The sequence below is a fragment of the Dipteris shenzhenensis genome, chromosome 6 (assembly GCF_047967505.1).
Source record: "Dipteris shenzhenensis isolate YYH24624 ecotype China chromosome 6, Dip_SZ_1.0, whole genome shotgun sequence".
Lineage (NCBI taxonomy): Eukaryota > Viridiplantae > Streptophyta > Polypodiopsida > Gleicheniales > Dipteridaceae > Dipteris > Dipteris shenzhenensis.
The window spans coordinates 4,427,549-4,444,273 of NC_141601.1; the positions used below are offsets into that span (position 1 = coordinate 4,427,549).

The 16,725-nt window shown below is 41.9% G+C and overlaps 1 protein-coding gene across 2 annotated transcripts in view; it reads right to left on the reverse strand.

The window, feature by feature from the left end:
• Positions 1-4,545: 4,545 nt before the first annotated feature.
• The window catches only part of LOC147900663 (kinesin-like protein KIN-7D, mitochondrial), a 73,587-nt gene continuing 61,407 nt past the window's right edge, over positions 4,546-16,725 (reverse strand). The window contains exons 25-27 of one of the 2 annotated variants that reach the window (XM_087375589.1): positions 5,235-5,385; positions 5,026-5,132; positions 4,546-4,844 (exon numbers count right to left, since the gene is read on the reverse strand). In XM_087375589.1, coding sequence (XP_087231715.1) covers positions 5,047-5,132; positions 5,235-5,385 — 237 coding nt within the window. In that variant the 3' untranslated portion in view covers positions 4,546-4,844; positions 5,026-5,046. Of the gene's footprint in view, positions 4,845-5,025; positions 5,133-5,234; positions 5,389-16,725 lie in introns of both variants that reach the window. The other variant, XM_087375588.1, reaches the window with a different exon arrangement.

The following is a 16,725-nucleotide window of genomic DNA, read 5'->3' on the forward strand; positions in this document are numbered from 1 at the left end:
TGTGCTTGGCATCTGTCCAATAGGTAGATTCATGTAGTCCAAAAGACACAAGTATGTCTCCCCATACATTGAAAAATGGGAAATTCCCATTAATTAGTTGGGGATAAGAGAAGGGGTGAAAAGGAAGAGGGAAAGGGCATGATTAAACTAAGGGATAAAGGGGGGAGGGAGAAGTTTCAATTAAGAGGGACCACTTAAGAAGGGGGCATTAAAGAAGAAGGCCAGTGCAAAAGGGGGAGGCATACTAGGGACCACTTAAGGGGGCTTTAAAGAAGAACTCACGTACTAAAGGGGGAGGGCGAGGAGGGACCATTTACAATATTTTAGTTTAGGTACACTCTTCCACTCTAAAGCTTAGTGGTAGGGCTCACATGTGGGTAAGACAACATTGTGGGTTCAAATCCCACCCTCTTGAATAATGTGCACTCCTCTTAGACATAGCTTAAATAAATTAACTAACCCTAATAAATTAATTAATCCATGGACAAACATAAGTTAATTAACCTCCATGGTCCAAAATAAATAGGAAGAATCAATGATACCTTCTTTAAGTATATCATATTATTGCCAATTGATGTATTCTCAATTTGAAAACACATTGATAGAATACATAGACTCATCTACATACATACCCTTTGCTATAGATCAATGATCCCTCCTCTCTCCAAACATTCCTTAAAGCATTCAAGTACTACCAAAAAGTGCCCTTATGATACATCCTTTTGTATGTGACTTTTTCTCGGTTCCACTTCGGTGCCCAAATATTGGAGTCAACACAATACCTAGCCTACTATAGCTTCTTTTCAATATGGTGTGTTGAATGCATTTAATGTTTAATTTAATTGGTGCCATGTTGAAAATTGATATAGGATTCATTGAGCTAGCATGGTGGGAAGACACTCCATCACTCCATCACAAGAGAAGAGGAGAGGAGATGAATGGAGAGGAGAGGAGAGGAGATGAATGAGAGAGGAGGAGAGGAGATGAATGGAGAGAAGAGGAGAGGGGATGAATGAGAGAAGAGGAAAGGAGATGAATGAAGAGGACATGAGAGGAGAGGAGAGGAGAGAGGCTAGCATATTTTTTTAGAACTACAAGGAGAGGAGAGGAGAAGAGACTTGAATGCAATGGGCATGTTGAATTCTAAAGATGTGGTTCCAAATTATAATAATACTTAGCATGGATAAAGAAATTGAGTAGAAGCACTCATGTGTAGCATCTACAACCACTCCATTAGGCATGGGTAAAGCTTTTAAGTTAGGTATGGTAGGTGATGTGTCCACCATCAATACTTTATCAAGCATGAATTTGCGCATGGATAAAGTAGTGGAGTAGACACAACATCTTTGCATTGAGGCACATTTACCGCATCAATTTTTACATATGAAGAAGGAAAGAGATGTAGTATTTGCAACCACTACTTCAAGGATAGATTAAGTTTTTGAGTCATATAGGGCATGCAATGGCTCCACTATCACTACATTATTAGCATGGATAAGGCAATTGAGGCAATAAAGCATCTTTTCATTAGTGACCTCAACTTTCACATTTGAAGAAGCAAGTGGATGTAGCATGTACAACCACTCTCTCAAGAAAGCAATTGATGTGATAAAGCATCTTTTTGTTAGTGCACATTAGTGCCCTCAACTTTCACCTATGAACCATGTGGATGTAGCATCTACAACACTCTCAAGGATAAGCAAATTTTTCTAGTTAGATATGACATGTGATGCCTCCACTATCACTACTTCATTGATCCTGTGACTAATGCCTTGAATTATTATAACAATCACATATATTTTCTCTTAAAATCTAGTTGATTAAGTCGAATGAATGATGTTGATTCATCCTCCAGGATGTCAATAGGGTTTACTATTTTTTGGGGTCAACCGGAGACTCCTACCTTTTAGACCATGTTCGAGTGACCTACCAAAATCAAGTCTAGATTTCTATCTAAATCACATTTGAACGTTGAATGAGCTACCTCATTTTCTCAAGAGATAGAGCCTTGGTGAAAATTTTAGGCTATCCTCGATCAACTCCTACATGAATCTCACGGTATCTTGTCCTAGGTTTTTTGTGATTGCCATCCAATATTGGTGTTGCAAAAGACCCCACTGCTTCATCACAATGGATTACCCACATGTGTTCAAGGACCTAGCTAAGCCATAAAGGATTGCATGATGCCATAAACATTGTTATCATTGATGATAGAACCGCGGTGGGCTACTTCATCCTAAGCCATGAGCCCCAACATCTAGCACGCAGCAGTATCCAAATGTGGATTGCTGCATCCACCCCAATTCGAATCACAATACTTATGGAACTTCATTCTACTCCAACAGTTGGTTTAGTATCCATACCAGAGTACATGTAGGCAACATTTTTAATGTGCCTCCCTTGGTACAAGTGAAAATTTATGGTGTAATCTGATAAAGAATGCAATATTAATCTAGTATCGGACTAAATACAATAGGTTCCCACCCAATTGTCGATATTTGGTCGAGTCTAACAACTAAGTGGCATCTTCCCATATCAACTTAGCCCCAACCTACATTGGAATGACTGCAACCTTACAAATCCACCCAAAAGTGAGGGGCAAATTAGAAAGAAACTTCACAAGAGGAGATGAAAGGGCACACACCAAAAGTGAAAGACACGAAGGGGAGGACATGAAAGATGGAAGGGAGGTGGTTGTTGGATAGGAGGGTTTGGCCTTGGAGATTTGACTGAGTTTAGTTTGCAAGTTCAATTATAGTTTGAAAATGTGATAGCGAACATGAGGACATAATTAAGAAATCTGCATGAGACTTTGGTCCATTTAAATTTGCAAGTTCAATTACAACTTGAAAATGTGATAGGTAATGTGAGGACACAATTGGGAAATTGCATCAACTTTTGGTCCATTTAAATTTAAAAATGGAAAAATCATGTCACATCCTAGCCTCCACAAGCCAATCATAAATTTAGATTTATTCACCACATCCTTCCATGTCACCACAAGAAGGGCTCTCTTAAAAGGCTCCTATTTTAGTCCAATTTTTTGTAACCACATCTTTGCAATTTTCACCTATCTCAAATGATTAAATTTCTATCTTGCCTTGCTCTAAGCACCTTCTATAGTTGCATTACTTAATGCACAATATGTGGTAAACCATATATAAGTTATACTTGCGTCAAGATTCAAGAATGGGGAGCAAGTACAAGTAACCAAGAGGAAAATTGTGTTTCCATGAATGACCTAAATTCTATGTTAATCGTATTAGGGATGAACTCTTGGTAGATTAAGTTAAGGTTTGGGCTTGTTGACTCTCGACACTTGATCAAACTTTAAGTAAGATGAAGCAAAAAACAAATTTTTACTACACTTTCTTTTGAATTATCATGAAATTCTTTTACTGTCCAAAGTCATGTCCCTTTTAATCTCATAATAGGTTGTGCCACCTCGCCTCGAACCCCAAAATAAATAAATAAATAAGCCCTTAGCAAAACATAAAAAGTGTGTTCAAACCTACTCTAAGCGTTTCTCCAACTTAGGGGGACACTTGAGAGTGGTCAATTTGCTAAAATTCACTTTGAAATTTTTGAAAAATGATAGAATGTGGATTGTGTTAGTTGAAGTAGGAAAAGTTGACCAAAACCAAAGGGTCAAATCACTAAAAATGGGTGTATAAAATTTGGTTGGCAACATCTATAGTAGTACAAAGGTAATAGGGAGCAAAGTTAGCATTTTGGTGCACATGTTGACTTGGTATTGTGTGAGGAGCCTACAAGTGAAAATGGACTCAATCTTGGCAAAACTTGGAATTTTTTGTGAAATGAGTTTACAATTTACAAAAAGTGTTTAAGGGTGTTGCTAACTATCTCTACCCTAAAGGGAAGAACAATTCTTATAGATTTTTGCTTATAAAGCTAAGAAAAAGGACATAAAAGCTCAATTTTGAAGTTTTCTTGGAATACCTAGTGATAAGCCTTAGGAATAGTCAAAAAACATCCTAGCAAGCCCGAGAAACTCAAGTAAATTCCGATACCTTGGAATCCACACCCTTATCCATAGCAAAGTGTGTAGAACAAAGCAATTTCAAGAAGAAAGGAGCTACCATAGTCACATTCTTCAAGAGCAATCAAAAGTATCTCAAGGTTGAAGAAAGAACCTTTTAAACTTGTAAAGAAGAGAGTTTGTCGTGGCAAGTACACCCTAAAAGTTGAGGATCCATTAATTTGTTCAATGAATATTTTGTCAACTTTTGTGACATGAATGTTTTAACCTTGAAGGAAATTTTTATTTTACTCCTTTCCAACTTCAAGAAAAGATTTCTCAAGGTGATGGCTTTTATTATAAAATACCTTGGTTTTGACCTAAGTACGTATAAATTTATTGTTCTCTCTTATAATTAAAAAACATTTATCTGTATATAATATATAGAAAACTTTGACTAATAAGCAAACATGGGGAGGATTTTAAATCATCATAAACCATGTGACATCATCAACTTGATGCCCACTCTTCGTCAGGTGCAACTTAATTCCTTCAACATCAGACAAATTATAAGCGGACGTTCATGAAGGCCGACCTATAATCCGTGCAGAAGAAGGCTTGCATGTCCAGAAAAGTGGATAGAATAGTTGATTTATTACGCTTGCCTTACAGCTAAGGTGCTACATGCATGAAGCTCTCCATTTGATACGCCCACAAGAGAATGCCTCAGTGTGGCAAAATACCACAAGAATAGTTACACATAGATTACAGCAGCAATGTCTCTGGAAGCTATTAAAGAATCATAAGACAGGATATAAGATACAAAAAAGTAAAATGTATCCTTTCAGATGTGCGGGAAGGCATTCTGTACAGCCACAGATTATATCAGCAAAGCAAAGGAAAACTTATTCTCCACAAATTTATTAAATATCATACCAGGAAACGATGTCTTCTTCCTTCAATCTTCTTCGGAAATAGAAACAAATGGGGTAGATTTAAACGATTAACTGCAAGAAAAGCATCAGATGAGAAACGAATTGTGTCACCTTAGCTGTCTTCCTCAGCAGTCACGAGGTGAAGGTTATGATCCTATCTGCGATACCACTTCTGCAAAGTGGACATTCTGTACATGCTACTGCACAAGGTTTACACACTGAAACGGATGCAGAGTCAGTGTGCAAAATTAGTTTAACAAAATGTACTGCACAGCATGGCATTGCTTAGAAGGCAATGAGAAAAAAAAGGTCCAGCTTACAACAAAAATGTCGGCAAGGAAGAAGAACTGCAGCAGTTGGAGCCTCAAAACAAACTTTACAGATATGGCCATTCCTTTCCTCATCTTGTTGATCAACCCTACCAGACAATCCATCCTCCCTTCCCTTGTCTACTTTGTCTTGGCTTCTTGCCTGCTACAACAAACAGATGCTTACATCGTGTTTTCCTACGAAAAATGAGCAACAATTTTCGACAAAGACAGAAACATTCTTATCTCCACCTTTCAATAAGAACCCATGAATACTACAACGATGTGAAAGCAATTATTCTTTGGCACTTAGAGCTTGTCAAAGATAGAGCCTCAAGGGACAGTGTGGAGGACTCCTTTGAATTTTATGTTTTACATGTTAATCACCATTTCTGATCTAGACTTTTAAGCCCCATTCTAAAGAAGTGTCTAGATGTCCCCATGTTCTTATGCCTCATGTTGTTTATATGCTCCTCATCTATAGTTACCATTATAAAGGGTGCGTACAAGTAGATCTAATGCTCTCTGCACTTTCGTAGTCCTGTTGGCTGCTAGGGCAGCTGTTCTACCATACGACGGTATGTTGTAGCATGTTGAGTCTCGTGGAAGATGGCTAAAGCACAAACTAGTAAACTCTTGAGGCTTGGATCGTTGAGGTAGCGCCACAATCTGCTTCAAGTTCACAAATTCCCTCCTTGGCACTTTGTTTAAGGATCTTGAAGGAACATCACCAAAAGATGAAGGGTATTGCTCTACACCAAGACATGGCGAGGATGTACCAAAGGCTCTCCTTTGATGCAGTAGTACAGAAATATTTAAAGGCTCTCCTTTGGGTATTTCACATCTTGTATCTTTATGTGGCCAGGATACTAGCACCACAAAAGCAAAAGTGGCTACCAAGCAAGCACATATAAAAGTGCCACAAAGGCTTCAAATGGATGGAGTGAGAGCCGCACGCACACGTGTGTGTGTGTGTGCGCGTTTGAAGCCTTTTGGCCTGAATTGAAGGGTCCAATTTTGCAGTTTATAAATGTAGCCTGGCAGCATCAACATCTTCCCTCAGCTTGGAAGCATGGTTTGGTTAAGCTTGTGCCCAAACAACCTTTATGTGAGTCTATGGATGACTGGAGGCCCATCACTTTGATGCCGGTTATATACAAACTAATCGCCAAAATGTTGGTACATCGGATAAAGGATATCCTTCATGATGGACTTCATCCCAGGCAATATGGTCAAGACGGCACATACATGACAATATCTCTAACACTCTCATTGCAATGGAATATACAAAATATTCAGATCAAGATGTGTTGGTCATGCAGGTGGATGTGGCGAAGGCATTTGATACAGTACAGTCGGATTATGTCTCTCAAATCATGTTAAAACTTGGTACTGGGCCAAAGCTAGTTAATGTTATATATTGGCTTTACTCAGATTCCACTGCACAATGCTTTATAGGGAATCACTTGTCTGAGTCTTGGACTCTCGAACGTTCAGTTCGACAGGGATGCCCTCTCAGTGCTCTGCTTTATGCCATTGCTTCACATCCTTTGCTTCTTTATATGGATCACATGGTTGATACTGGACAGCTAGAGGGGCTTCAGATTTCTGGTTCACGACCTTTCATTGCACACGCATATGCAGATGATTCATTCTTCATGCCAAAGAATAGTCCTTTGGAGATTTGCCTCTTGATGGATACCCTTTCGGATTTTGGGTTGGCAGCTGGTATTAAAATCAATTTTCAGAAATCAAAACTCTTGCCTCTCAAGCATTGTGACTGGCATGCTATCTTGTGGCCAGGCCAGATTATTAATCCGGAAAATATAGTAAGACATTTGGGCTATCCTATTGGCTGGAAAATCAGCAATAAACAACAAATGTCGTGGGTATCAAACAAAATTCACAACAAATTAGAATATTGGAAGATCTCCACTTGGCCTTTGCATGTACGGCTTCGAATTGTCCAGTCTATTATTCTAGCTTATGTCCAGTTCTACCTTCCTCTATTACATTGGTCATCTCGAGATCTCACTTCCTTTATGTCTCAAGCCATGGAGATATTCTGGAAAACTAAGCTTCATAAAAAAGCTTTACGGCTGCTCAAAATGGACTTACTTTGCTCACCAAGAATGCATGGTGGTTTGAATATAATAAACATCCAATTTCATGTGTTGGCAAGAAAGATCACTATGCTCAAGACATTTTTTCAACAAGAGCAGCCTTGGTCTATTATGTTGGCAATTTTGTGTGGACAGATGAGCACACATGCTTATGGACATTGGCTAGTTGATCCATCGGAAGTAGTACTTGGCAAATTTCAAGGTAAAATCCCTGGTTGTCCATTTTCTAATTCCTTGATTCGGGACTGGAAGCAAGTACTCTCTCACATCAAATGGTCTCCCCATCCTGCTTCTATAGCTTCCTCACTAAGAATGGAAAGTATTCATTGGAGTAAAAGCATTTGTCTGTGTAGCTCATCCACCATCAAGTAGAGATTTTCCAATATTCCAATTTATGTTGAAGTCTTTGGAAGATCCATTTTAACTGTTGCTTCCTAGTGACATGCCATCCTATAGGATATCCCAAATACCTGACGACATCTTTAAAATGGACTACCTGACCTAGCCATAGAATAGAATGCCAGTCACATTGTTTCATGGGGAGCAATTTAGATTTGTCAAAATTAACATGCAATCCCGTTGTTGATCCATACAATGATAGTGTGGTCATAAGCATGTGAACTTCCTGAGGAGAGTTCTGTGGCATAAAGAAGGAATCATCAGCATATGCTTGTGCCAAAAAAGATGCAGCCCTAGGGATTTTAAGACCAGTCATCTGTCCTGTGTTTGTAAGAGGATCAACATACGTCAAGAGAGGATGGGTCGCAATGGCATCGAAAAGAGCACTAAGAGGGCAGCCCTGTCTAACTGATCTAGCCAAAGTCCATGACCGAGATAGATGACCTCCAAGAATGCATTGAGAAGTAGAGCCAGAATAAAGCCAATAAATAGCATTTGCTATCTTGGGACCAAAGCCCCCAACTTTGTCATGATTTGAGAGATAAAGTCCCATTGAACAGTGTCAAATGCCTTAGCAATATCTACCTGCAATATGAGCACATCTTGATGCGAGTACTTAGCATATTCAATTGCAGTCAATGCATTGGAGATATTGTCATGGATTTGTCTTCGCAGCACAAACCCATACTGATGAGGATGAAGGCCCGCATTCAGTATCCCGTGAAGCCTATACACAATCATTTTGGAAATGAGTTTGTAAACTACAGGCATCAAAGTACTAGGCCTCCAATCTGACATATGGTCACACAGATGTTTTTTGGGCACAAGTTTGATTATGCCATGCTTCCAAAGGTGCGGCAAGTGATGTTCTTGCCAGGCAACATTGATCATTTGCAAAAGGACATCTTTCAAATCATCCCAAAAAGAAATATAAAATTCCACCGTAAGGCCATCCCAGCCAAGGGACTTGTATTTGCTGATGTGGGACAATGCATTATCAAGTTCTGTGTCAGTAAAAGGTCTCTCCAATGTAAGTGCATCATCCATTTCCACTATCTCAGAAACATATTGAAGAAATTCAGTCCTCGCATCAGTCATTTGATTTGATGGGGAACCAGGAGCAGAGAACAATTTCTAAAAATAATTTTGGCATTCATCTTGGAGATCAAAGAAAGAGTTCGTCCAAGAGCCTTCTAGCTTCCTTACCCTTAGACGTGAGTTTTTCTTTCGAGTAACATGCAGACCCTAGAAGAAGGCTTTTGATGAGCAGCCCTTATCCACGAGGGGCTTCATTCTTTCTCTAATCTGCCATTTGTGCAATTTCCGCTGATCATTATCAGTCAGTTTGATCCAAGCATGTGAAAGGGAATCATTTTCTGATTCAGAGAGAGGCCTTAAATGTGAATATTCAGTCAATTGTTGTGCTGTCCTTTTTGCCCATTTAACCTCATTCCTCCATTTAGTCATAAACCAGTTTCCATACTCCCTAATGACATTCTGTATACGAGAGACAAAACTGTCCCAAGCATAATCCATGTCCTCCTGGGCATGCAAAGGCAAGGGATGAATTGCAGATCTGATCATTTGCTGGAAATATTGATGTCGGAGATAAGCCTGATTAACATGCAGTAATCTATGGGAAAGAGGTGGCAAATCATCCAGTGGCATACCAAGTTGCAGATTTATCCATAATGGGGCATGATCTGACAAGCCCAATTAGAAATCTATGAAGAGATGAGGGCTAAAATCTGCATATTGTTGTGGATAAAACAAATACCATCTGTCAAGTCTTGCCCAGTATGCAGTAAATGCAATATGATGAAATGTATAACCAGGCACTGACCCTTGGAGAAGCAGCCATAAATCTTCAGCCTGCACAGAAAGAAGCATGCTATCCCATTTCTGCCTTTCCAATGATAGCATATGAGATCTTGAAGTGGTGTTATCTCTCGGTAGAGGGGAATTATTAAAATCTCCACAGATAAATGCATTAGATCTCCATGGGTATTTGCTTAAAGAATCCCATAAGGAAGCCCTCATGGCAGAGGTCTGGGAGGCATAGACTGATGCAAACTCAAGAATATCACCATTGACATTACATTGTATGACCATCCATCTGCCACTGTTGTCATTGAAGGCTAACTGAGGCTCCAGCTCATGTCTAACCATTATGCATACACCTGACTAGGCAACTCCCTATGGAGGAGCACAGAGACCAAGCACTGTCACACATCGGAGGAGCTGGGGCCAGGGCGGCAAAGATAGATGCAGTGATACCGGAGTCCTAGTGGGAGGGACTAAGTACCACGTGGACTCCGCACTGTTTGTTTGGGCAGTTTCCATGGATAGGAGTGCCTCTCAAGGTACATTTCCTCAAGCAGACTCTTTGTCGCTTCCACCCTTGGTTCTATAGAGTAGATTGAGGCCTTTTGATAGCAGAGCTGGATAGAGAGCAGTGGGACGAGGATGCCATGGATGGGCTTACTTGGCAGAGGATTGGCATTGTGGGACGGCTGGGTACAAATTGGACCATTGACCCAATACGGTCCTCCCGGATAGAGAGGGAGCACACTGGCGCCTATGGTTATGGGAGGGGCATCCTCTCAAGGACCTTCAGTGGTATCCAAGGGAGTGGTTCTGGCCTGCTTAAGTAGGGCACTTTGACAGGGTGGAGGTGGGTTTCTTCTCTAACACGACCCATATAAGTTGCAGTTTGTAGTCAGAGACAATGACCAGATCGAGCCACATGAGGTAGCTCATCACAAACGAGTGTGCCTTGTATCTCTGGCAGAGGATAATGTATGGGAGATAGTGGCCAGCATCATTGCTTAGCACATCTAGGTTGCTCGCTCTTGCAAGTGGGCGATGGGAGTGCTACTGGGGAGCGTGGGGCTCTGGCAATCTAGACCGACCGCCGCTAAAAGGCGTGCACGCTTTTGCAAGGCATGGCTCACAAGTTCCTTCAATGTTCTCATGAAGAAGCATTCATTGGTTGTATAGCCAGTCATTGTGGTTGTTAGCTCTTGTTCTAGAGAACCTCTAGGTAGTATGCTGGGAGCTCAAGAAACAGATTGGCCCCTTCAGGTGGCTTATGTTTTTCCTTTTCCCCTTGATCAACACCTTTGGTTTTGCTGATTTGTAAGGTGGGCTTTTTATCAATCATTAATAGAAGTTCCTTTTCAAAACAAAACAAGACACACAAACACACAAATTTTGTGTGTGGTGAAATCAATTAAATATTATATTACGAGAAAAAATCCCAAAAGCTGGGACCTCTAGTTACAAGCATCAAAGGATATCATTATATGACACGCAAACAGGATAATCTATAATTTCGTCCAATTAGACAATCATAAAGCGATTGTCAGAGATTCCCTGAAGAATTGATATTTAGCAAGAATGGGATCACGAAAGACCCATGGTTGTGATCCTTCCATAAGCTCAATAGAGCCCAATAACAAACACACACACCATTTTTTTGGGGGGAGTGAAGTCCATGTATAAAGTAAATGAACAGAAAATGATTGCTTGAGTGACATCTGGAACAAGTAGAATATGAAAGAAGAAACACACACTTTTTTTTTCTTAGTGAAATCTTATATTTCTATGTGGGAAACCTCAAAAGAGGTAAAAACCCACCAATAAGTACAAGGAAAAAATTTACGAGTAAAACCTTAGAGCAAAAGTCATGAGGCAGCCAAGTAAAAAGTTACATATCAAGTTGGAGGAGGATCAAACACAACATCCTCTAGCTTCAAATTGTTGCTCTGTAAAAACTAATGCAGTGATGAAATCACACCATTAATAAAAACAAGTTGTTTTTTGCCCTTGTGATTCTTCTTGATATAGGCTGGTACCCGAAATTTTTGAATCACAGGGTCAAAAACCTGTTGTAACATGGGATGAAAAGATTCCAATAAAAAAGGTACTTCTGCATCCCAGACAGAAGAAAACTCTGGCACAGGCATCAAAGGCAGAGAGGCTAAATCAACATCTGTATCTGCCGACGAAAAAGATGCATCTGATACAGCAGGACTTAGCATTTGAGCTTCATTATGAGGATCAACTTGAGTAAGAGCAGGGGCATCATCTTGAGAGAGAGCATGTATATCATCTTGTAAAATCCCCTCTGCAAGGGATACATCTATATTTTGAGTAGAAGGAGACTGATGGTGCTCAACAGGGGTGCAATCCTGAGCTTCTTCAGCAAGAGGAAGATTTGCCTGTGATTTATCTACCTTCCTCCAGTAGTGCTTCGGAGCAGTAGAAGGCTTCTCCAAAGAAGCCATAGCAGAAACCGAAGGAGAAGGGAGAGTAACCTTGACAGTTGAAGGAGCAAGAGGAATGGGCCTAGATGTAGAAGGGCAATCACGTGCAAAATGACCAACCTATTGGCATCGATAACATGCAGGGGGAAAAGATGCAAAATGCAGCCAAATGCGCATCGGATGGGCAAATCCCAAATCAAGATCCAGAGTAGATGGCACAGGCTGCGTCATATCCCACAAAACGCAAAGGCGAACATCACAGGAAGCTTGCAAGAACTCCTGTCTCGGAACATGAAGAGGCCTTCCCAAAAATGCTGCAAGAGTTGGAAGGTGCTGAAGAAGAGGCATAGGCAACACTTTGAGAGTAATCCAGACCGGAGAGTGAGTCAGAAGGGTAGCAGAAGGATCGAAAAGTGGATCCCACGGCATCACATAAGCGAAGAAACCAGCCCTAGGAACACTAGCACGACTGACTAGCCGCTCCACCACATCAGTTGAAGAAACGTGGGCATAATAAAATCCTTTGCCTAGAAAGACAAGGGATGAAATACAATCCGGACCCATTGCAGCTTCAGCCCAACGATGAAGCTAAGTAGCAAAAAGAACCTTGCCCATAAAGTAGAGACAGACTCCAAACTGCTGAGCCTGTCGAAGACGTGAAACCAGAAGGGCAGAATCCAAAGAGCAAACAAATGGGGAACCTGGTGAAGGAACATCTGTGATAGAGGCTAAGCATAACTGACGCAGAAGATCCAGCTGCAGGGAAGAAGAAGGGCCATCTGCGAGATCAAGCTTTGCCGATTTGAAAGAGGATGAAGAAGGCAAAGCACCGCGCTACCGTCGAATGAAGACTCGAGCAGGAGGAACAGAGGAAGCAGAAAAAACAAAAGATGTTTTGAGAGCCTGTATGGGCTGTATGGGCGGGGAAATCTGTATGGATTTTGCAGGTACGGATGAAGCAGGTACTGGCGTCTTCACCACATCTGCTTGGACAGAGGATTATACGAGGGGTTGAACCGAAGGTTGTGTAGATACTTGTAGGGATCGGGGGGTTGTACGGAGTTTCGTACAGCTGACATGAGCTGTACAGATGGCGATGAAGGTTGCAAGGTGGAAGACGGGGGCTGTACGGGCAAAACGAGGGAGGAAACAGAGGGGGACAAAGGGTCGACCAGGGCTGCGGGAGCTCTAGAGCTCTCCATCGTCAGCGTGCACACACACACACACACACACACACACATTTTTTTTGGGGTAAAAACTTTGAATGCTTTATATTACAAGAAAGCTATCCCAAAACTGGGAAGCTGCACACCTACCTTAGGAGATGATTGGGTGGACAGCCCTCGCTGGATTTTTACTTCCACCTCTCGAGTCTCCTGTCTCTCCTCTCATGACTGCCATCCTCAAAGGTTGGGGGAGCTTCAAGAACAGTCTTCGAAGGGTTCCGCCCTCTACCCTTGAAGAGATTGATAGGCAGCCGATCATTTGGAACGATAGTATACTTGATGAGCATGGCAGACCTCTGGGCACTTCCCATTATATGCAGTGGTCTAGATAGGAGAGAGGCCCCACCTACACAGTAGGCACTTGGAAGGATTTTATCAGGCTACCTGAGGATCAGAGGCTACAGTCCGTGAGTCACCTCAGAGGGGTAGAATGCAGGATTCAGCAAATAGATGCAGCCATCCCGGTGGATTGGATAGTTGAGATGCCTATTACTTCCACCACTTGAATGGGAGCTTTTTCGAGGACAGCAGTTCCTCTACAGGTGATCGCTCTTCGAGTTCTCGAGGAAGATGCTCTGGTCTTTGACATTAGGGATGGAGGTATACCCTCTAGATCCACGGATGATATTCTTCTAGAGGTTGCCTTTCAGTCTGTCAGGATTGCTAGTTTTGTGGACCATGGAGTGGGCTTGTAGTGGTACTTAGACCCCGACTCTCTGCTCTTGGCCTTGGGATCCTGGAGGTTGTGGTTATATGGAGGTGCACCTATCAAGTGCTTGCAGTGGGACCTTGGAGAGCGGGAGTGGATAGATCATGGACACCGAGAGAGGGGGATTCCCTTCTTTCGTTTCACGGTTGGTAATGCCAGGAGATTTCAGCTGAGCAGTAGAGGTTGGATTCCCTCCAAAGCCCCCCATTGGGATAACTTCTTCATCACCACAGATTTGCGTAGGAATTTCTGGAGGAGGCTCTGGAAATCCCTCAGAAATAGAAAGATCACTCTTTTCTTTTGGCTTTCTATTCATGGAGGGATTGTAGTGAACCTGTGGAGATCACGATTTGGGGCTGATCCCACTTGCCCTCGCAATCATTCTGCAGAGGACTTAGTGCAACATTGCCTTTGGGACTGCAATCAAGCGAGAATTGTTTGGAAAGGAGTTGCTCGGATACTCAGCATTTTTCATACTTCCCCTTTCTTCATGACTTAGGGCTCGGTCGCATGGTTATCCCTTACTGGGCCCCAGGTGTTTTATGAGGGTGAGCCTTCTTCTTGGGCACTCTCGATCCGCCGACAGGTGATAGAGCCTTGCTCTCTTCAGGATGTACCACATATTCCTTTTAAAGCTTCACATGTTTCAGTGGACACCTCTTGGGAGATTTTGGCTAGCATTTCCTCTTGGCACATTTGGAGAGCCAGATGCACAGAGGCCTCGGATGACACCCAGATACACCCATCACAGGTGTTCAGGGGTATTTGGAGTGACATGGTTCACACTTTGATAGCCATATGGGCTAGCATGCAGGGCTCTTCACAGGCAGCCTCTTCTAGGAGGACTGTATTTCTTCGAGTTTGGAGGGGTTCTCCCTTTTTCTCGAAGGTTGCTACCGGATTGAGATGGCACTTTCAGCCCCAATCCTTTCTTTTTGGCTCTTGAGCTTTTCATACATTGCATGGTGTATCCCGTATTCCTGTATGGAGCTTGCTCTAACGATTTTCTTTAATAAATAATAGAAGTCTCTTTTTTGTTTTTTTGTTTTTTTTTTTAAATTGGGAAGCTGAAAAGTACATCAAGAGAAAATCTCCACGGCTGGATTTTGAGTTGTTCTTTACCTAGGTTCGCTCATTGGCACTCTAGACTCTTTGGAAAGATAGAAACCACAAAGTCTTTGGTGATCCTATGTTTTCTCCTTTTGTTCGTTCTTTGCAACAACAATCATTCTTTGATTGTTTGCAAACCACAGTTACGCTGAAACGCGTTTCAGAGCCCAACCAGGCCTGAAACGCCGTTTCAGAGAAGCCCCGTTTCCTGAAACGCGTTTCAGGACCCTTAAACGGCTGGCTGAAACGTTTCAGCCAGTCTGAAACGCGTTTCAGAGCCCTGAAACATGCCGTTTCAGACAACACAAGCTGCTAGGTCTCCAAAATCACATTTTTTGTCTTTTTGCTTTTGATTTTGGTCTCCAGGCTCCTTCCACTCCTTCAGCCTCATACTCTCTCCATCCTCAAGGTTTTCCAGCCCTCCTTCAGCCCCATTCACTCCTTTCCTCTCCTTTCTCTCCTGCAGCCTGCTTCAGCCCTCCATCATCATCTACTCCCCTCCCTTGCTGACGTGGCGTTTCCCCGTTTCAGCCCTCCCAGAAATCCCGAAACGTTTCCGTTTCCGTTTCCGCTCCCCGTTTCCCCGTTTCCGTTTCCCCTAACTATGTTGCAAACTCTCTCTCTCTCTCTCTCTCTCACACACACACACACACACGACTATGATTTCTTTCCTTCCATAGAGTCTAGAGTGCCCAATAGCAAACCCAACTGAAAAACAAATCAAACTCCTGTCTAGGTGGGGGAATCTCAAAAGCCAGAAAGATTTTTTAAAAGTAGCATTTGGAAATCGGGTTCTCAAACGCTGCCCAAGGAATCCCAAAAAATCACTAGTATGGGAACAATGTTAAAGAAGATGAGGCATAGATCCTGTGGAGCCAAACAGCTGGAGCAATATTCCAGCATGCCAAAAGTTGCCCAGATGGAAGACTTCCCAATAAAACTCACCACAAAAAGACCTATTGTCGGAGTGGAATTTTTGAATTCCAAATCTGTCTCAATCTCTTCCTCCACCACTTGGCAGTGCGATTCATCCACCAAAGCTGATTCTCCTTGTGAGAAACCCATGATGGAGGCAAAAGTACCTTGTATAAAGAAGAGACAGTAATATGTGACATTTGCAAAGGGCGAGCAGATGACCCTGGAGAAGAAAGAGTCCAGTCTTGGAGACAGTCCTCAAGCTCTAAAGGCGGAATGGGCTGAAAAGTCTGAAGCATCCTAGTAATAGTTTCACAACATACACACACATACACATTTTTTGTGAAAGCTCTGAATGCTTTATATTACAAAATAGCTATCTAGGAAAAAAACTGGTAAGCTGAAATAATACATCAAGCGAAAATGTCCATGTAGGACAAATATACATCTTGATCTATGTAGTAAGTTTGCAAACAATCGAAGAGCGATTGCTGCAAAGAACGGCGGAAGAAAACAAAAGTAGAAAAGACTGGATCACCAAAGACTCTATGATTCCTAGCTTTCGAGAGAGTCTAGAGTGCCCAGTAATGAACCTAGGTAAAGAACAAATCAAAGTCTGGCCGTTTAGGATAGATCCCAAACAACCAGAAATGCTTGCAAAAAACAGCTTGAGAAAATCTCTATCTTAATTTGTGCCAAAGGATGCCCAAGAAATTTTGTGTCTCAGAGCAATGCCAAAGGATATGAGATATA